General features: G+C 41.8%; 1 protein-coding gene across 1 annotated transcript in view; it reads left to right on the top strand.

The window, feature by feature from the left end:
- Positions 1 to 21,875, top strand: part of si:ch211-125o16.4 (neuroblast differentiation-associated protein AHNAK) — a 49,356-nt gene that overhangs the window by 11,635 nt on the left and 15,846 nt on the right. Inside the window, exons 2-3 of the mRNA XM_048536228.2 lie at positions 16,009 to 16,048; positions 16,777 to 16,933. Of these exons, the coding sequence (XP_048392185.2) occupies positions 16,046 to 16,048; positions 16,777 to 16,933 (160 nt within the window). The 5' untranslated portion in view covers positions 16,009 to 16,045. The remainder of the gene's footprint in view (positions 1 to 16,008; positions 16,049 to 16,776; positions 16,934 to 21,875) is intronic.

Here is a 21,875-nt window from a genome sequence, read left to right as displayed (position 1 = left end):
CTCACATCCACTTCCCTGCTTTTTCCCCTAAAACCTTTGATTCCCCCACTAGTAAAGAATCTATCTCAGCCTTAAATATGCACATGGACTCTGCCCCCAACTCTCTGTGGCAAAGAGTTCCAAAGACTCACAACCCTCTGAGCAAGAAATTCTTCCTTATTTCAGTCTTAAATTGCAGCCCCTTAATTCTTTGACATCACAGATGCTGCCAAACTTGTTGCGTTTTTCCAGCGACTTTGTTTCTGTTCCTGATTTACAGTATCTGCAGTTCTTTCGGTTTTCATCCTAGTCAATGTTCTTTGCAGTGGCTCCAATGGGCTATTATATTTTCTCAAATAAGGGGATCAAAACTTCTCACAGTACTCCAGATATGGTTCCAAGAGCACCTTGTACAATTGCTCTCAGAATTCCTTACTGTATATTACAAACCCTTGAAATAAGGGCCAATATTGCATTAGCCTTCCAGATTACCCGCTGCACCTGTATGCTAGCTTTCAGTGTTTCATGCACTAGCATCCCAAGTCCCTTTGGATTACAGTTTTCTGCAGTTTTTTTTCCATTTAAATAACACTGTGTAGCCTTCTTCCCATATCATGAGGGAGAAGTTAATATAGAAACCAAGTATCTTCCTTAGCTGAATGGTCTTTTCTTATCCTTGAAATGCTGTTCCTTTATTGGATCTGTTATGCATATTATTCACTGGACTGAGAATAGCACAGTCTTTTAAACTCTGCTACCCAATGACGTATCCCAGCAGGGAGTTCCACATAAAACAGGATTTTCTTTGCATATCGTAATAGCGTGGGCAAGAATGCAGGAGATCCCGTTACACAGGCAGCATTCTTCTCCCTTAGCAAACAATCTTTGCTCTGTTTCAATAATACTTAATTGTATGCATATACAAGTGGTGCTGATCATACTGTGTAAAGATCAGTAAGCTTTCAAATAGTAGAGCAGGTTTGTTTTTGATTGAAGCAAACAATGAAAGATGAAAATCGAGGGGAAAACTGCGAAAGGAAGGCTTATCATTTTGCTAATCAATGTAAATTCATTCCTTTTCCAATGCTTTCCTCTGTTCTTTGTACCCAACTTATGCAGATTTACATTGGGGTTGTTCAATGTTGCCAAATGAGCATTCTGTAATTTATTGAGTCATTTTACACAGGAAAGGAACATACATTGAAAGGATTAGAATTTCAGATCTGAACACATTTAAAATACTGTGTCCCGCATTCAACTAAAAGAGAGGCAGGGCTTTTAATCCCAAGTTATGTTATAGTTGATATGCATTATTGCTGACCACATCACAATAAATGGAAATTTTCTACAATCTGAAGTAGATTTATTGTTCATTCTGAGCTTCTTTTATATTTAGCTCCCAACCTATGTAGGAATATATGAACTGAGGTTAGAATAAAAGCAATTTTCAGGTCAGGAAGAGAATCAGAATCCTGGGGAAGACCTTTGACTTATCATTGATGTACCTTTTGAAGAGAGCTGTATTTTTTTGTTTTTATGAGGGAGGGTTAACAGCCTTTAAAGAAGGATGTAAACTGGTGGAGGTGTAGAGTGGAGGAAGTCCATGATAGAGCAATTAAAACACGAGCTTTAAATGGAGTGGCATGACGAGATGAAAACACAATTCTCATCCGGAAATTGTTATGCTTTGATTGAAATCATGATGTGGAGGTGCCAGTGTTGGACTGGACTGGACAAAGTCAGAAATCACAGGATGCCAGGTTATAGTTCATCAGGTTTATTTGAAAACACAAGCTTTCAGAGCTTCAGTACTTCTTCAGGTGTTAGTGAGAGAGGTAGTGTCAGGCACAGAATTTATCAGTAAAAGATCAATGATTCTTTACGCAGATGGTGATGGGTGCGTGGAACACGTTGCCAGTGGAGGTGGTAGAGGCGGGCACGATAGCATCATTTAAGATGTATCTAGACAGATACATGAATGGGCAGGGAGCAGAGGGATACAGATCCTTGGAAAATAGATGTCAGGCTTAGGTAGAGTATCTGGATCGGCACAAGCTTGGAGAGCAGAAGGGCCTGTTCCTGTGTTGTAATTTTCTTTGTTCTTTGTTCATACCATTGATGACGAAGTACTAAACAAACCTACGAAGCTGTTAAATCTTTAATCAGTTAGAAGGCTTTAATTGATTAATATGTATAGTGTAAATTCCCGAATTCCTTTCAAGTCATGGTCCTGAGAGAACTGAAAGTTTTATCAGTGGAACGAAGAAGTGAGGCTCAATGCCACCAACTACCAATTTCCAGAAACCATGCTACGACTCATTTGCTTCATTCACGACCACAATGTCTTCACCTTCGACAACCAGTTCTTCACCCAGACATATGGAACAGCCACGGGGACCAGATTTGCTCCCCATTATGCCAACATTTTCATGAATAGGAGTGAACAAGACTTCTTTGCTACACAGAACCTCCAAACAACACTATACATTGGCTACATTGAAGACATTTTCTTCCTTTTTGGACTCATGGCAAAGAATGACTGAAACAACAATGTGGCAATATTAACAAGTTCATCCGACAATCAGACTTACCATGGGCTACTCTTTAGAATCAGTCCCATTCTTGGACATACGCATCTCCATCAGGGTCGGACACCTCAGTACATCTTTCTACCACAAGCCTATGGATAGCCTCATGATGCTGCACTTCTCTAGCTTTCACCCGAAACATACTAAAACAGCCAACCCCTATGGACAAGCCCTATGCACACACATAATTTGTTTGGATATGGAGGAATGAGACAGACACCTGAAGGTGTTGAAGGGTACCCACTTAGGAACAGAGTATGATGCTCACCTTATTGATCACCAGTTCCAATGTGCCGCAGAAAAAAACCATAATGACTTCTTCAGTAGACAGACATGGGATACATCCGATAGGGTGTCTTTCGTCATCCAGCACTTCCCGGGAGCAGTGAAACCATGTCATGTTCATGGCAGCCTTCAACACATCATCGATAACAATGAGCATCTTGCCAAGATCTTCCCCATGTCTCCACTTCTCGCCTTCACACAACCGCCAAACCTTACACAGACCATTGTTCGCAACAAACTTCCCAACATCCACCACAACACTATACAACCCTGTTATAGTAACTGCTGCAAAACATGCCAGATCTGCAACATGGACACTACCATCACACGTGGGAATACTACCCACCACATGCATGGCAGATACTCATGTGACTTGGCCAAAGTTGTCTATCTCATACACTGCAGGCAGGGATGCGCCAAGGCATGATATATTGGTGAAACTATGCAGACACGACAATAACAAATGAATGGACACCGTGCAACAATTGCCAGACATAAGTGTCCTTTCCCAGTGGGGAACACTTCAGTGGTCAAGGACATTTGGCCTTGGATCTGTGGGTAAACATCCTCCAAGACAGACTTCGGGATACACAGCCATGCAGAGTCATGGAGCAGAGGCTGATCGCTGAGATTGGTGCCTAAGAGGATGGCTTCAACCAGTATCTTGGGTTCATGTCACAATTTGACCCCCACCACCACCACACACACACACACACACACACACACACACACACACACACACACACACACACACTACAGTGTGGAAACAGGCCCTTTGGCCCAACAAGTCCACACTGACCCACAGAGCATCCCACATGGGCCCATCCACACGGTGGCTAAGTGGTTAGCACTGCAGCCTCACAGCTCCAGGGACCTGGGTTCAATTCCAGCCTTAGGTGACTGTCTGTGGGGAGTGTGCACATTCTCCTTGTGTCTGCGTGGGTTTCCTCCCACAGTCCAAAGATGTGTAGGCTAGGTGGATTGGCCATGCTAAATTGCCTGTAGTGTTCAGGGGCGTGTGGGTTATAGGGGGATGGGTTTGGGTGGGATGCTTCAAGGGGCGATGTGGACTTGTTGGGCCGAAGAGCCTGTTCCCACACTGTAGGTAATCTAATAACCCCACTAACCTACACATCTCTAAACACCACTCTCTCTGTTTCTCTCACACCTACATGCACACTCTCCCTCCTTGCCCTCCCCCACACACATATGTGAATTTATGATGTAAATTTGTATTTTCAGTAACATTTTATTTTGTTCAAAAAGCACACAATTTATAGATAGTCAGTTAATACAGTATTTTATAAATTCCTACTTTAGAAATAAAACCAGCCTGACTCCAAACCGAAACACAAACAAGTTCTAAACAAGTTCTCACACCTAATGTGCATTGTCTGACCTGAAATGTCACCTCTTCTTAACAATGATAAAACCTTCAGTTCTTCTCAATTGTTTAACAATCATTTCCATGTATGGGTGGAACCTGCTGTGGTGCAGAAGTTGTAATTTTGTCTGCATTTACCCCAATACAGTTACATACCCCACTGATTAACAATTGCTTTACCTGAATATTCTTACTTGTGTTGCCTTGCAAGTGCACATCACATTTAATAGGTTAAAACAATTATATTTATTTATGTTTACTACAAAACTACAAAAAATGCCAAAGTAATCAATCACAGTATATGATCACAGAAAAAGAATAGTCCGAGAAATTACCCTTCATCTCAAAGTTTGTATTGCTCACCAGAATGTCACTAAATCTGTTGCCATGTCTAAATTTTGGCATTTACTCACTTGTTTCTACAAATCTTCTCAAAACCTTCAGTTCTCTCAGGATCGTGACTTGAAAGGAATTTGGGGATTTACATTATACATATTAATGAATTAAAGCCTTCTAACTGATTAAAGATTGAACAGCTTCTTAGGTTTGTTTAGTACAACATCATCAATGGTATGAACCTTTGATCTGTTACTTATAAATTGTGTCTGACACTACCTCTCTCACTAACACCGGAAGAAGGACTGATGCTCCGAAAGCTTGTGTTTTCAAATAAACCCGTTGGACTATAACCTGGTGTCGTGTGATTTCTGAACTTGCTTGAATTCATATAGTAAAAATCATTTCATGTAGTAATTGCTGTTAACCTGGCTAGGCTGATTCTTACAAAATATGTTGACATATCTGTAAAATATAAATAAATATTGTTTCATATGTATATATATATACATTTAAATGCTTGGGATTACAGAACATTTTTAAGGGTAGACGCAAATGTTGCAATCTTTTATTTCTGTGCCTTTTCTTTGAAGGAGCTATCCAGTTAGCTTTACTGCACTTCTTTTCCCCTCTTCTTGCGGTTTATTTTTTTTCAAGCATTTATTCACTTATTTTGCTTTTTAGGCAAAGGAAGCAAATTCAAAACTATTAGGCAGTCAATTCCAGATCACAGCCACTAAATTCTCAACACTTCCCTTGGGTTTGTTTGTCAATTACATTAAATGTGTGCCCTCTGATTCATAACCTTTTTGCCAGTGCAATACAGGTTATTGCTATTTAATGTATAAAAAGACTTATAAATTTCAATTTCTCTATTAAGTCTCCCCTGAACCCGTTCTGTTCTCAGGATAACAATTCAGTTTCTCTGGATTTGTGACATCACGTCAAATTCTAATTGATGGATTTAATTATTGAAGCTTAAAACACACAGACCACATATCTACACCCATTACTTGTATGCAAGTGTGAATGTACTTAAAGCAGAAAAGCTAAATCCTGAATTATATTTCCATCCTCATCATTTTAATGTGACAGCATTAAATTGTTACATGTAAATTCTGACTTAGAATTTGTAGGCCTGCTTCTCTGGAAGTGCAGTCTGTTACAACATTACAGCTACCTTATTGCCACACCACCTCAACCATCAGGAATGCATATTTGTTCATCTCAAAGGTCACTTCTACAACTTCCTAACAAACAAACCAGGTGGCAGAGGTTCCATGCTGGAGAAATTGGAAAATCCCAAAAGAAGCAAGTGAGTAAATGCCAAAATTTAGACATGGCAACAGATTTAGTGACATTCTGGTGAGCAATACAAATTTTGAGATGAAGGGTAATTTCTCGGACTATTCTTTTTCTGTGATCATATACTGTGATTGATTACTTTGGCATTTTTTGTAGTTTTGTAGTAAACATAAATAAATATAATTGTTTTAACCTATTAAATGTGATGTGCACTTGCAAGGCAACACAAGTAAGAATATTCAGGTAAAGCAATTGTTAATCAGTGGGGTATGTAACTGTATTGGGGTAAATGCAGACAAAATTACAACTTCTGCACCACAGCAGGTTCCACCCATACATGGAAATGATTGTTAAACAATTGAGAGTGAAAGTAGGAAAGTGTAATATGAACAAATGTTCATTGTGGGTCATATATTCTTGCTCTCAGCTCCTTGTGAGGCAGGTAAACTGTTCTCAGGAGTGGTCCAGTTACTGGGTTTTTCTGTAGGCATAGAATGATCTGTTAAGATAGGTTTGTAAATGTAAAACTTCCTATAGCAGCACGTCATTTGGGCTCATTGTCTCAATCAGACTGAATGTCTGAATTGTTCATCAGAATGTTATCAAATGTATGACCAAATATATTTCAACTATTCAAACCAAGCCATTTAACCTCTTGCTTCTTTTGACACTTTTCAATAGCACAGAATCTCCCCCACTAGGTTTGAAACTAAAACATAATTGTCCAAAACAGTTGCCACCATGATGAACATGTAAAACTTCTTTCAGATTTTCCATTGGTGGGAATCATAGCATATTTTAAAATTAATTGAACTTATAAATTCTAAATATTTGAAGTAAAAAAACTTAATTTGCTAGAAATATACAACAGCGTTTGTAAAGAGGAAATGTATTGAAACTTTTGGGTTGTGAAAGGTTCTTTACAATTTCCCTCTTAAAATGCTGGGAACCCACCTACGTGGATATACACACGCATACAGTACGTTCACACAGGTGTGATCATAAAAAAGCTACAAAATAACAGAGAAGATAATAAATCACAAAGACAAAAAGAATCAATGAAATGTGAAACTAAGTAATTGTGCTTACAAAAACAAGTAATATTGATGGAAGCTTTAGTTACACATGAGGTGTACAAGAAAATTATTTATGTTGATTTATATGCCAAAAGTTCTATAAGCTGCAAGTCTGGCAGGTCTGCAACAAATAGGATGGAAAGTATGTCTGGCTCTGGCCTGTAATGGCAGTTTCCGGAGGATGTTGTTTGCAGTTTGAATAATTATCTGCCTCAATTAAAGCTACTTCTCATCCGACTCCAATAACAACTTCAGGCAGACCATCCTTGAGTGGAGGGGATCTCTCAGCTTGTCCCAGCCTGGGAATGATGGAAGGTGCATGCACTGAAGAGTGGCTGGGGCTGTGGCAACCTAAATATGAGCCCAGGTCTGGCCATTGGCCTTGATCGCTAAAAGAAGTTGGTTTGAAGTGTGTCTACTTTAATGCCAGGAGCGTCCGGAATAAGGTGGGTGAACTTGCAGCATGGTTTGGTATCTGGGACTTCGATGTTGTGGTCATTTCGGAGACATGGATAGAGCAGGGACAGGAATGGTTGTAGCAGGTTCCAGGATTTAGATGTTTCTGTAAGAACAGAGAAGATGGTAAAAGGGGCAGAGGCGTGGCATTGTGGGTCAAGGACAATATTATTGTTGCAGAAAGGATGTTTGGGGACTCGTCAACTGAGGGAGTGTGGGTTGAGGTTAGAAACAGGAAAGGAGAGGTCCCCTGTTGGGAGTTTTCTATAGGCCTCCGAATAGTTCCAGATATGTAGAGGAAAGGATGGCAAAGATGATTCTCGATAGGAGTGAGGGAAACAGGGTAGTTGTCATGGGGTCTTCAACTTTCCAAATATTGACTGGGAACACTATAGTTTGAGTACTATAGATGGGTCAGTTTTTGTCCAGTGTGTGCAGGAGGGCTTCCTGACATAGTATGTAGATAGGCCAACAAGGGGCGAAGCCACATTAGATTTGGTACTGGGTAATGAGCCCGGCCAGGTGTTAGATTTGGAAGTAGGTGAGCACTTTGGTGATAGCAATCACAATTCTGTTATGTTTACTTGAGTGATGGAAAGGGATAGGTGTATACCACTGGGCAAGAGTTATAGCTGGGGGAAAGGCAATTACGATGAGATTAGGCAAGATTTAGGGAGCATAGGATGGGAAAGGAAACTGCAGGGGATGGGCACATTAGAAATATGGAGCTTATTCAAGGAAAAGCTCCTGTGTGTCCTAGATAAGTATGTACCTGTCAAGCAGGGAGGAAGCTGTAGAGCGCAGGAGCCGTGGTTTATGAAGGAAGTGGGATCTCTGGTTAAGAGGAAGAAGAAGGCTTATGTTCGGATGAGATGTGAAGGCTCAGTTAGGGTGCTTGAGGGCTACGAGGTAGCCAGGAAAGACCTAAAGAGAGAGGTCAGAAGAGCCAGGAGGAGACATGAGCAGTTTTTGGCGGATAGGATCAGGGCAAACCCTAAGGCTTTCTATAGGTATTTGAGGAATAAAAGAATGACGAAAGTAAGATTAGGGCCAATCAAGGATAGTAGTGGGAAGTTGTGTGTGGAGTCAGAGGAGATGGGGAAGCACTAAATGAATGTTTTTCAACAGCATTCACTCTAGAAAACGACAATGTTGTCGAGGAGAATACTGAGATACAGGCTACTAGACTAGGTGGGATTGAGGTTCACAAGGAAGAGGTATTAGAAATCCTACAGAGTGTGAAGATAGATAAGTCCCCTGGGCCGGATGGGATTTATCCTAGGATTGTCTGGGAAGCCAGGGAGGAGATTGCCGAGCCTTTGGCACTGATCTTTAACTCGTCATTGTCTACAGGAATAGTGCCAGACGACTGGAGGATAGCAAATGTGGTTCCCCGGTTCAAGAAGGGGAGTAGAGACAACCCTGGTAATTATAGACCAGTGAGCCTTACCTCAGTTGTTGGTAAGATGTTGGAAAAGGTTATAAGAGATAGGATTTATAATCATCTGGAAAAGAATGAATTGATTAGGGATAGTCAGCACGATTTTGTAAAGCGTAGGTCGTGCCTCACAAACCTTATTGAGTTCTTTGAGAAGGTGACCAAACAGGTAGATGAGAGTAAACTGGTTGATGTGGTGTATATGGATTTCAGCAAGGTGTTCGATAAGGTTCCCCACAGTAGGCTATTGTACAAAATGCGGAGGAATGGGATTGTGGGAGATATAGCAGTTTGGATCGGAAATTGGCTTGCTGAAAGAAGAGAGAGGGTGGTAGTTGATGGGAAATGTTCATCCTGGAGACCAGTTACTAGTGGTGTACCACAAGGGTCGGTGTTGGGCCCACTGCTGTTTGTCATTTTTATAAATGACCTGGATGAGGGTGTAGAAGGATGGGTTAGTAAATTTGCAGACGACACTAAGGTCGGTGGAGTTGTGGATAGTGACAAAGGATGCTGTAGGTTGCAGAGAGACATAGATAAGCTGCAGAGCTGGGCTGAGAGGTGGCAAATGGAGTTTTTTGCGGACAAGTGTGAGGTGATGCACTTTGGTAGGAGTAACCGGAAGGCAAAGTACTGAGCTAATGGTAAGATTCTTGGCAGTGTAGATGAGCAGAGAGATCTTGGTGTCCATGTACACAGATCCTTGAAACCTGCCACCCAGGTTGACAAGGCTGTTAAGAAGGCATACAGTGTTTTTGCTTTTAGTAATAGAGGGATCGAGTTCCGGAACCAAGAGGTTACGCTGCAGCTGTACAAAACTCTGGTGCGGCCGCACTTGGAGCATTGTGTACAGTTCTGGTCACCGCATTATAAGAAGGATGTGGAAGCTTTGGAAAGGGTGCAGAGGAGATTTACTTGGATGTTGCCTGGTATGGAGGGAAGGTCTTAGGAGGAAAGGCTGAGGGACTTGAGGCTGTTTTCGTTAGAGAGAAGGTTGAGAGGTGACTTATTTGAGACATATAAAATAATCATTGGGTTAGATAGGGTGGATAGGGAGAGCCTTTTTCCTAGGATGGTGATGGCGAGCACGAGGGGGCATAGCTTTAAATTGAGGGGTGAAAGATATAGGACAGATGTCAGAGGTAGTTTCTTTACTCAGAGAATAGTAAGGGAATGGAATGCTTTGCCTGCAACGGTAGTAGATTCGGCAACTTTAAGTACATTTAAGTCGTCATTGGACAAGCATATGAACGTACATGGAATAGTGTAGGTTAGATGGGCTTGAGATTAGTATGACAGGTCGGCACAACACCGAGGGCCGAAGGGCCTGTACTGTGCTGTGGTGTTCTAAAAAAAAGACTAGCTGAATGACTTCTTTTTCTGAGGATCCTTTCAAAGGCCCTCCCAGCGTGGTATACTAAGGAGTTGGAAATAGTGTAAAACCCCTTCAACTGTGTTTATGACATAAAATGAATATTGTAATTATAATCCATAATTGTAAGTGTAATGAGGCACCACAGAGTCCTCATAAGAGAAACCATTCTGTTGTGCATTTGATATAAAGTCAAACTGTTCTTTACAAAAGCATATTTTTAGACAAAAAGGATTCCTAGAGGAGAAGATTTGGATACTCTCACCTTCTCCCAATCCCCACAGTGGGCAGGTGAAGCTGCCCAGTCACCTGCCCAATACTCAACTCTGGTACGGGCACCTATCTCAAAAATGTAAAAGAAGGGATCTTCCTTCAGGAATGGCTGTTGGTGGCTGGGGGACTGTCAGTAGAGGAATTCTGGTTCTGATGACCCCAGACATTACCCTTTAAAGATTTGCAAGACCAGTATTACCAATATTACTGTGCTGGATCAACTTTAATCTAATGCTCAGTCTGCGTGGAAATTGCTTTCAAAACTAAAGATGAATGTGGAAACTATTAATTACAGTTACTGTATCAACAGTTAGCAACAGTAACAGGAGCAGTGTCAATATGTTACACATTTGTTTCCAATCATAATGCCTTAAAGAATGCTACAACTTTCTTGACGTATGTCATTTGAAATCATACCAGTTTGTGGAATGTGAGTTTATAAAGCCCTACCCTCGCAGAGGTGGAGGTTTCAGTTTGACTTTATTTTTGATGATAACACCTTCACGACTCAATGTTCTCTGACAAGCTATTGCCATGGAGATGATCCAAATGAGCTAACTAGTTTAGCAATGACGAAGAAAACAGATGAAAGAAAGGTAATGTGATGCACTGACATGTCAGCTTGCTAATATCATGCTGTAAGCCTGGCATAAACTGTTTCAAGAAAAGTCAGATATTTTCTGGGCATTAGGAACAAGCATGGCTGAAAGCTAACCAGACAGAATTGTATTTGTAGCACTCTTGGGCACTTTGGTCACTCAAATCAGTCCCCTGAATTAGCTAACATCATTATTTTAACATCAGTGTTAACCATAAAAGGCTAACAGAGACAGTTAATTAACACCAGTCAGAAAGTCCAGGCTGGTACAATCATAATTTGACTTCTCATTTCTTTTGATCATCTGGTTCCAGTTGTGCTTCATAATTTGGACAGCATTGTATTTCCATTAGGTCAATTATAGTGCAGTACCTCTGGCTAATATAACGGCAGTGGGTTTATTTATTGCTCTTGTCCATTAGTTTCCCATGTTCAGACTAACCACACGGTTTAAAGTTGCTGGATTTTAATCTAGTTAGGCAGTTTTGAAGGCTGTTGCTCATTGCCTCTTGCTGGCTGCTCCAGTGGTGACATCACATTTTCTGGTATTTTAATCAAGTGGCAGCTTAACCTCACTGTGCTGGAACGTTTTCCCAATATCTCTCCCATTACATTGATACCATGACACAATGTTGTCTGACCAATTCTTCATAGATGAACATAGGTGTGGACCCAACATTTACATTTGCAGAATTTTTGGTTCTCCACATTGTTTCACCCTACTTAATAAGAAAGCCATTGTATGTTACAAAACTAAATGCAGGACAACAGCTCCTCGTTTTACTTGCTTAGCCCTGAGAGGGTTGCAAACACTAATTTGCCTCAGTACAGAGCAGTGTGAAACTGGCAAAATAATTCACTACCAACAAGAACACTGATATTAAACTGGTATTTCCAGTGCAACAGCAACAGTTCATGCAGTTCGATCATCAATGTAAATAAATATGCATTAATTCTAGTCAGAAGTTGGTATTGCAGGATCAGCTGTTGTTGGCCTGATTTGCACTGCTTTACATGAATTTAAATACCATGAAAGTTTGGAAATATTTGTGAGTTAGAATCATGCTGGTGTGCGCAGTGGGATGCAAGTCTGCTGTATTCACTAAGTAACAGCACTCAGAACCCTCTCACAGATGAGATCTTCTTTAGCTTGTTAGTAAATCTGAAAGCATGGTGCGAATATTTTCAGCAGTTGCTGTTTCTAGTGAAACTTGATTAGCATTCTCAAACTCAATGCGACAGAACACTTGCCAACTTGTTCCTGGTCAATATTAATCAAACTAGTGTTTGTTGGAGCTTGCTATATGGAAATGGGCTGCCATGCTTCCCGTGATACAACAATGACTATACAGAAACAACTCATATTTATATTTAGCACCACTAAAGCAATATCACATCTCAAGCAATTCCATTTAATAAAAGACAAATATGATACCAAGGCACACATGGAAGCAAATGTCAGATGACTAGAAGCGTAGGAGTTCCTGAAAGGAGAAAACTACAACAAAAGTAATTAATTGACTGTAGGGTGTTTTAGGATGACATCAAAGGAACTCTATACATGTCAGTCAGAAATAGCAAGAACTGCAGATGACAGAATCAGAGATAACACAGTGTGGAGCTGGAGGAACAGCAGGCCAGGCAGCATCAGAGGATCAAGAAAGTTGACATTTTGGGTTGGGACCCTTTTTCAGAAAAAGACCCTTTCTGATCCTCCAGCTCCACACCATTATACATAAATGTAAGTCTTTCTTTTTCTCCGTCATACAGTAAGGACTCATCTTTACATTACTGACATACACTTCTAAGAAGTCAATTTCAAAATGATCATAGTTGAGGCCCTCCTCAAATGGTTCTCGAGAAACTCACATGGAAGAAATGAGAGAAGTGTCTTTTTCTTCTGAAGGAATCACAGTTTTTGAAAAAAAACCTTCGGAATATTTATAGTGACTAATGGAAGGCTGTTACACGATGAAGTATAAGACTCTCCTCATTTGTGCAAATACTCTTTCCTAGCATGTGCAAAAAGATTGTAACCAGCAGTAGACGTCATGCTTAACCTGCAGCCATGTAGATGAATTGTCGTGCCCCCATCCAGCTGAGAATGGTAGTTATCTCCCTGTAAACTCAGGATCAAACTGAGGCCCTTCCGTGTTCTGCACACCTCAGTTATGAACAAACTTATTTGGCTATCAGGGGAGTTAAAATTCTAGACTTTTATTTCATTGATATAATCTTTAATGTTTTACTCAATATTCAAGTCATTTAACAGCAGAATAAACACAATGACCTACATAAAGGAAGAAATATTCTAGGCTGTGTTCAATGCAAAGGACTGATATCTATTTCCTCTATAGTGCAGAAAAATGGCACAAACAGAAAACTGCTGCTCAAGCTCTGTTAGCATGAAGTTCAAGATTCTTGCACTCTCTCTTGAATTCCATCACACTCTCACTTCACCTGAACTGAATAATCTTTTCAAATTCTAGACCCTATTCAGTGCCTCCAGTCCGCTGAATGTAGGAAATGGAATTGAGGATTTGAAGACTAGTCTCAGTGATGGTGACCAAGAAACTATTTTTGATTGTTGTGAAACCCATTTGCATCACTAATGTCCTTTCGGGAAGAAAAGCAGTGTCCTTTGTCTGACTCACACATGACTTCAGGCCTAGGCAACGTGGCCAACACTTAACTGACTCTGAAATCTCCAAGCAGGCCACTCCATTCAAAGTCAACTAGGGACGGAGAATCCCATGGAAGAATTAGAAAACCTTTCAATGACTGCTTTTATCCTCTTCCTTCCTTTCCACCAATAGAGACTTATCAATCAGCAACTCATAAGAAGAGCCATTGAGCTCTTCTGGATACTTTATCAAAACCACTTCAGCTTTCACCTTGCTACTGTTTTCCTGAAAAACCTCTATCTTCTGAATCACCTCTTAAAACATTAAATTCCATCTGCTGTTCAACATTCTTCTCAATCATTAGTAAGCTTTATGTCATCAGTAGTAAACATGTTGAAATCATATGTCTTAGGAAATATAAGTTGCTATTTCAGGGTAATGACATATTTTCAAAAAAATACAGTTGTATTTTCGTTTTTAACTGATAATTATTGCCAAAACTTGTATTTTCTGAAATACTTATACTTTTAAATTCAGCAGATCTGACAGCATTTGTGAAGGTAAAAACAGAGTTAATGTTTTGGGTCTGTTTTGTCCTTCACAGATGCTGCAGACTTGCTGAGCTTTTCCAGCAACTTTGTTTTTGTTCCTGATTTACAGCATCCGCAGTTTTTTTCAGTTTTTATACTTTTAAGTTAATAGGCAGCAAGCCACAGAAAGTGTAGGCAGTGTGGTGGTGCCTCCTGGTGGGCCATGAAATATTACATTGTTCCCTGAGGACTCAAGGGCCATAGAGTTTTCCTTTTAAATCCTCTATTCCAGGATAACTTCACATTCCTATTCTCATTACTGGGGATAAACCAATTGGCTTTGAGCTTACATCATCTGATTACAGAGTAACTTTAGATATGCCTATCTAGTTGGTACAGTTACGCAATCTTAACTTCTGTATCCTTTTTTTCTTTCTCACTCTGTCAGAGATTTTCTCAAGGCAAACAGACACCTTATCTGTTCTGAAAATGGACTAGTCATTGAAGTTATTGTGATCTTGCCTGCTGATGGAGAGAAACTTACTGAAACCTGAGTTTTTTTTCCCATGATAAACCCATTCAAAACTCATTCCCAAATCCCAATGTATCTCGTTGGAAGAATTGAAGACTTCGATTAGGAGGAGATATTAAGGGTTCAACTAAATATTCCTTGGGGAAAGAGGATTGATGGCAGACAATTAAAAATCACTTGAAAAATTGTGACCTACAGGGCTAGGGACCAGGAGTTGGAAATTGTGATTAGGGTGGCTAACTCCTACTTTGGCTGCAAGAATATGAGAGTCTGAAAGACCTTCTTCTCTGTAATAGATTTTCTTTGTTTCTAAGTTCCTATTTGAATCATGCTGTAACAAACTGAGAGGCACAGTTTTTTTTTTATTAATTCACGGGATAATGGGTGTCACTGTCTAAGTCAGTACCTCTTGCCCATTTGTCATTGCCCAGAAGGCAGTTAAGAATCAATCACATTGTTGAAGGTCTGGAGTCACATGTAGGTGAAGATCAGGTAAGGACAATAGCTTCCTTCCCTAAAGAATATTAGCGAATGGGTTATGAAAACATAAGATGATTTCTAGGTTCACAGATAGGAACAATTTAGAGGGATGTGGGCCAAATGCATGCAAATCAAACCAGCTCAATTTAAGAAACCTGTTCGGCATGGATAAGCTGGACCGAAAGTCCTGTTTCTGCGCTGTACACCTCTATAACCAGATGGCTTTGTCCCCAGCAATCAACACCTGTTTCATGAGCATAATTAGACTCTTAATTACAGATTTTTATTGAATTCAAATTCTACCATCTGTCATGCTGGGAGGATTTGAACCCAGTTCCCCAGAACATTGCTTAGGTCTCTGGATTAATAGTCTAGTGATAATATCACTAAGTATTGTCTCCCACTAATGATGTAAACAAAAGCTGGTAACATAACTTAAACAGTGGAAGCAAAACCAGGGGTTGTGGCCAGGGATTGGAAGACGACTCGATTCATCAGTTGCAAACTTTCTGCAAAAACATCTGGTGTTATGTTAATTAAAATCTTTTATAAACTTTGGACTGACATGAGATATTCCCAGTTGAATGGCTGGCAACAGGTATTGACTAACCTCATTGGCAAAGAAAATGGTGCACAGGGAATAAATCGATGCCTTCAGGCAAACAGGGAGAAATTTCAATGTAGAATCAAATAAAGTGAGGTGTTGTTATTGCAGAATGTACAATATTTTCACTTTGTTTTTCTGTCTACAGGGATTTCCACTGGAAGAGCAGTGGCTGAGGTGACAAAATGGTAAGCAAGTGACTTTCACAAAACAATCACTTTTACATGTTTAATGATGTGAGCTTGTATATTAAACTGGAAATTCTGATAATTTTGATGTTTCATCCCCTCTCCAATTTTATCTTGATAACAATATCTCTGTGGCTTATAAATTTAATGACCTATTAATGTTAAAAATATATTTTCACACCAATTAACCTCATTTTAGATCTTTCATTCTCTGGTGTACCTTGGCTGTCTGTGTAATGTTCACAGGATGGAGTGAGGTAATTCTCCAAGATATTTTTGACAGCACCTCCATCGCTAAAGGACAAGGATAGTGTGAGAAAGGGAACATAGCACCTTCGTGTTCCACTCTGAGTCTCATGCCATCCAGCCTTTCATGCTCCTTCATTGTCACAGGGTATAAATCCATGAGGACACAAACAAAACATTGACTTACCCAGCCAAAACATGAATATCAAGTGAGTGGAAATGAGCACCAAATTCACTCTTTATTTTGTTGTAGGACGTTGGAATGGAAAAATGGGAATGAGAGCAGGTATCTTGTATAGAGTTTTTCAGCCTAACCTTGCACTCACTCACATTATGAACTGGGAAAAACACTTCCCATTCAATGCAAAACAGTGAAATACTTTAAAATTAAATCTATCCATTTAATCAAAATCTGTAAATGAATTCTAGGCTATGTAAAGAACATTCCAAACTCTTAGGTGTGATTTTTCTTCTGAAACTAGAACTTCAGCTTCAACAGTAAGGCAGGAGTCACCCTCCCTGGGAACATTGGGGCTTTGTCAGAAGAACTTATCCTCACCGATACAAATGATGGAGGCATCATTATTAAGGATATCCAACAAGACTCTCCAGTTGCCAGAGCTGGTACTTTGAAAAAAGGTAACCGTTTCTTTTCTTTTTAATGTGTAGTCATAATTATTAAATGCCAGAAATCAGAACATTTCATTAGCGTGGACAAAACAAATACAAAGAAATTATTTGATTTAGAAATTTGGTGGTACCATGCTTGTTTTTCAGCCATGTAGACAGTACCTAAGTGCCCAATATAGCTGGCAGCGATGGTGTGTATATTCCCTTCTCCGTATACAACACTAACATTACCTCATTATTATCCTGGCATGTTTAGGAATTGGAAAGGCTTTCATCCCTTCAATGTACAGTTTATATGCATGTTTGTGGAGGTGACCACTCAACCCATGTTGAGCAGAATGGCTTCCATCCTCCATGGAGGCCATAACAGAAGTTCAGGCTGTAGTCCTAGGCTATACAAGTTGGCTGATGGTCAATGCATCTTGACTTTCTTGATATGCATCCACTAACCTTATTCAGTGGCCTGGGTCCTCAAGGTAAGCAATTATGTCCTGTGAAGTAGAGCTAGCGCACCATCTTGTTGTCCTCTGGTGAGCTGGTTCCTGTGGCATTCTATTCCCTTTCCAGAGCTCTTGCCACATGCATCACTCATCATTGTAGATTCTTCCTCAAACCGAGGAAAATTAGTGAAAGTCATCAACCTGGAATAACAAAATGTCCCTGTCTTTGCAAGAGGTGGCTTCAGTGAGCCACAGCAACAGTGTAAAACCAATTGAAGTTGTTAATCAAGCAAATAGCAGGCATTTTGTGAGGGAAATAACTTTTATCAATGGTGTGCTGCAGTATCTGCAGGTCATCTATCTATGGGAACTCAGTGCACAGTAGAAGGTGGAACTGCTATGAAAATAATATTCAACCAGAACTATAAAGACACTAAAGGGCAAAGCCGAAGTTATCTGCATGGAGAGTCTTTCAAACAATTATTCTTGGAAACTGCATTACCAGATAGCGCCACCTGGTGAGAACAAAAATTGCCGGAAATTACAGTGGGTCCGGCAGCATCCCTGGAGGGAGAACAAACTAACGTTTCAAGTCAGAGTTGATGTGAAGTGTGATATGTAGTGCTGCCTGGTAACTTATTGGCTATTCCAGTTGTTTCATGCCTTTACTTACTTCTTTTTTACATCCAAAAGTGTTATCACACACAACCAAACGGTTTTCCCCACCAGCAAATCACCTGTACAAAGTTTCACCTATTAACCTCCACTAGTACATCAGCTGTGTTCCAAATTATCCAATCTACATACTGAGCCCATTTTGGGTAATGCAGTAACACCAAAAGTGAGGGAAAGGTAGGGAGAGAGGGAGAGGGCTAAATCAAAATGGAGTTGGAAGGAAAACCTCTCCGTTTTATATGAGCCCTCTCTCCTCCCATTCATCTCAGCAGCCATCTCCCTTTGGGCACTATGAAGGCTACAAGTTACCCTCACTCACAATTGCGTGTGCTGATTTGCATCGTCACCCCCTTATCTCACTTGTCATTCCCAATTGGACTGGGGTGCCGACAAAACCCTCTTAAGGGGATACCTATCAGAAGATTGTACCTGCTGTCCCGCTACGGAGGCAATCAAGTTCATGACCTGATAAGTAGCCTGCCATCAAGAAAAAAATTTCAATGTGGAAAAGTTCAGTCCAATTTGACTCACACTCACTGCCTAGATATCCTGCATGCAACACCAGAGGACATAAGTGTCTTGTCTAGATCTCCTGTTCTTTTTAATATGGGGAATTTCACTGCTGTCTGCAGCCAGAGGACATTTCCTTGTTAAACGTGCTGATTTTTGACAACTAGCTTTGATCTTCTAGCCCTCATACAGGTTCATAACCAATGAATTGATAACAAAACACTGAAGATGCTGGAGAAACTCAGCAGATCTGGCAGCATTTGTGGCGAGTAAAACTCAGTTAATGTTTTGAGTCCAGTATGACTCATTTTCAGAAGATTTTGAAATCTCATTCGTCCAAGTAAAGAAGATACAAGTTAACATTTGTGGAAGAACTGACTGCAAAGTCTTGACAGGGAATATGTGGAGAGAATGTTTCTTCTTATGACAGAAACTAGAACTAGAGTCAGGAGCTGCCACATAAAACAGAGATGAGGCAATTATTTTTCCAAGGGTTGTCAATCTGTGGAACTCTCTTCCTTTAAAGGGAGTGAAAGCAGAGCCTTTGAATATTTTTAAGACAGAAGTAGACAGATTCACATTAAACAAGGGGACGAAAAGTTATTGGGCTAGGCTGGAATGCAGATTTCAAAGTAAATCAAATCAGCCAGGATCTCATTGAATGATGGGCTAGATGGGCTGACTAGCCTGTATCTGCCCCTATATCTTATGGTCTTATGGGTAAACAAGATTGCAGATTTGAGGTTACAGTCAGATCAGCTTTGATCTTATTGAATGTTGAGCAGACACGAGGAGCTGAATGCCCTGGTCGACCCATTGTCTCAGCCGGTTCCTGTCCCACCGAACTCATCTCCACCTATCTGGACTCCATTTTCTCCCCTTTGATCCATGAACTCCTTACCGACGTCCGTGACACCACCCACGCCCTCCGCCTCCTCCAGGACTTCCAATTCCCCGGCCCCCAACACCGCATTTTCACCATGGACGTCCAGTCCCTATACACCTGTATTCCTCATGCAGATGGCCTCAAGGCCCTCCGCTTCTTCCTGTCCCGCAGGCCTGACCAATCCCCCTCCCCTGACGCCCTCATCCGCCTAACCGAACTCGTCCTCACCCTCAACAACTTCTCTTTGGATTCCTCCCATTTCCTAAAGACAAAGTGGGTGGCCATGGGTACCTGCATGGGCCCAAGCTATGCCTGCCTCTTTGGAGGTTACGTGGAACAGTCCCTCTTCCGCACCTACACAGGCCCCAAACCCCACCTCTTCCTCCGTTACATTGATGACTGTATCGGCGCCGCTTCTTGCTCCCCAGAGGAGCTCGAACAGTTCGTCCACTTTACCAACACCTTCCACCCCAACCTTCAGTTCACCTGGGCCATCTCCAACACATCCCTCACCTTCCTGGACCTCTCAGTCTCCATCTCAGGTAACCAGCTAGAAACTGAGGTCCATTTCAAGCCCACTGATTCCCACAGCTACCCAGAATACATCTCTTCTCACCCACCCTCCTGCAAAAATTCCATCCCCTATTCCCAATTCCTCCGCCTCCACCGCATCTGCTCCCAGGATGAGGCATTCCACTCACGCACATCCCAGATGTCCACATTCTCCCAGGACCGCAACTTTCCCTCCGCAGTGGTAGAGAACGCCCTTGACTGTGTCTCCCGCATTTTCCGCAACACATCCCTCACACCCCGCCCCCACCACAACCGCCCCAGAGTATCCCCCTCGTCCTCACATACCACGCCACCAACCTCTGGATACAACGTATCATCCTCTAACACTTCTGCCATCTACAATCCGACCCCACCACCCAAGCCATTTTTCCATCCCCACCCTTGTCTGCCTTCCGGAGAGACCACTCTCTCCGCAACTCCCTTGTCCGCTCCACACTCCCCTCCAACCCCACCACACCCGGCACCTTCCCCTGCGACCGCAGAAAGTGCTACACTTGCCCCCACACCTCCTCCCTCACCCCCATCCCAGGCCCTAGGATGACCTTCTATATCAAACAGATGTTCACCTGCACATCTGCCAATGTGGTATATTGTATCCATTGCACCCGGTGTGGCCTCCTCTACATTGGGGAAACCAAGCGGAGGCTTGGGGACTGCTTTGCAGAACACCTCTGCTCGGTTCACAACAAAAACTGCACCTCCCAGTGGCGAACCATTTCAACTCCCCCTCCCATTCCTCAGATGACATGTCCATCATGGGCCTCCTGCAGTGCCACAATGATGGCACCCAAAGGTTGCAGGAACAGCAACTCATATTCCGCTTGGGAACCCTGCAGCCCAATGGTATCAACGTGGACTTCACAAGCTTCAAAATCTCCCCTTCCGCTACTGCATCCCAAAACCAGCCCAGTTCTTCCCCTCCCACCACTGCATCACAAAACCAGCCCAGCTCGTCCCCTCCCCACCACTGCATCCCAAAACCAGCCCAGCCTGTCTCTGCTTTCCTAACCTGTTCTTCCTCTCACCCATCCCTTCCTCCCACCTCAAGTCGCACCTCCATTTCCTACCTACCACCTCATCCCGCCTCCTTGACCTGTCCGTCTTCCCTGGACTGGCCTATCCCCTCCCTACCTCCCCGCCTATACTCTCCTCTCCACCTATCTTGTTTTCCCTCCATCTTCAGTCTGCCTCCCCCTCTCTCCCTATTTATTCCAGTTCCCTCTCCCCATCCCCCTCTCTGATGAAGGGTCTAGGCCCGAAACGTCAGCTTTTGTGCTCCTGAGATGCTGCTTGGCCTGCTGTGTTCATCCAGCTCCACACTTTGTTATCTTGGATTCTCCAGCATCTGCAGTTCCCATTATCACGAGGAGCTGAATGGCCTACTTTTGCTCTTTTTTGTGTTAATGTGACAAATTCACTGAAGCCTCCTAAGGTTTGACGTGTGAAATATAAATTATGGATGATGTAAGATGAGTTGCTGATTCACTATCTTTCATTTTCATGCTGTTGCACCAAGTCAAAACCTGCCTTCTAATTCCACGACAATTTATCTTCAATTTCATTTAAGCCTGAGGTGCTGCCCTAGTTGGTACAGAATCCATAGGTATTAATCTGTCTGAACGATTCACGTGACCTGTAGTCAGCATTGCCACACTGGAATCAATTTGCCTGGAGGGCTTACATATGGTGGAATGTTTGCAGATGTTCCTGGAGGTGCCAGGTGCTCCAAGAATTGCTGCATTAATGTGTATTAGTCTCTGAATGGTGCTGTGCTGTATAAAATTGGAATCAATCCCAGCTGACTGCTGCATGTTTTCTGAGAGTCTGCTACATGTCCCCACATGTGTCAGTATTCTTACTTTCGTGG

The sequence above is a fragment of the Stegostoma tigrinum genome, chromosome 9 (genome assembly GCF_030684315.1).
Source record: "Stegostoma tigrinum isolate sSteTig4 chromosome 9, sSteTig4.hap1, whole genome shotgun sequence".
In the NCBI taxonomy this organism is placed as follows: domain Eukaryota; kingdom Metazoa; phylum Chordata; class Chondrichthyes; order Orectolobiformes; family Stegostomatidae; genus Stegostoma; species Stegostoma tigrinum.
Note: the sequence above shows the minus strand (reverse complement) of the source record. Positions and strands in the feature narration are given on the sequence as shown.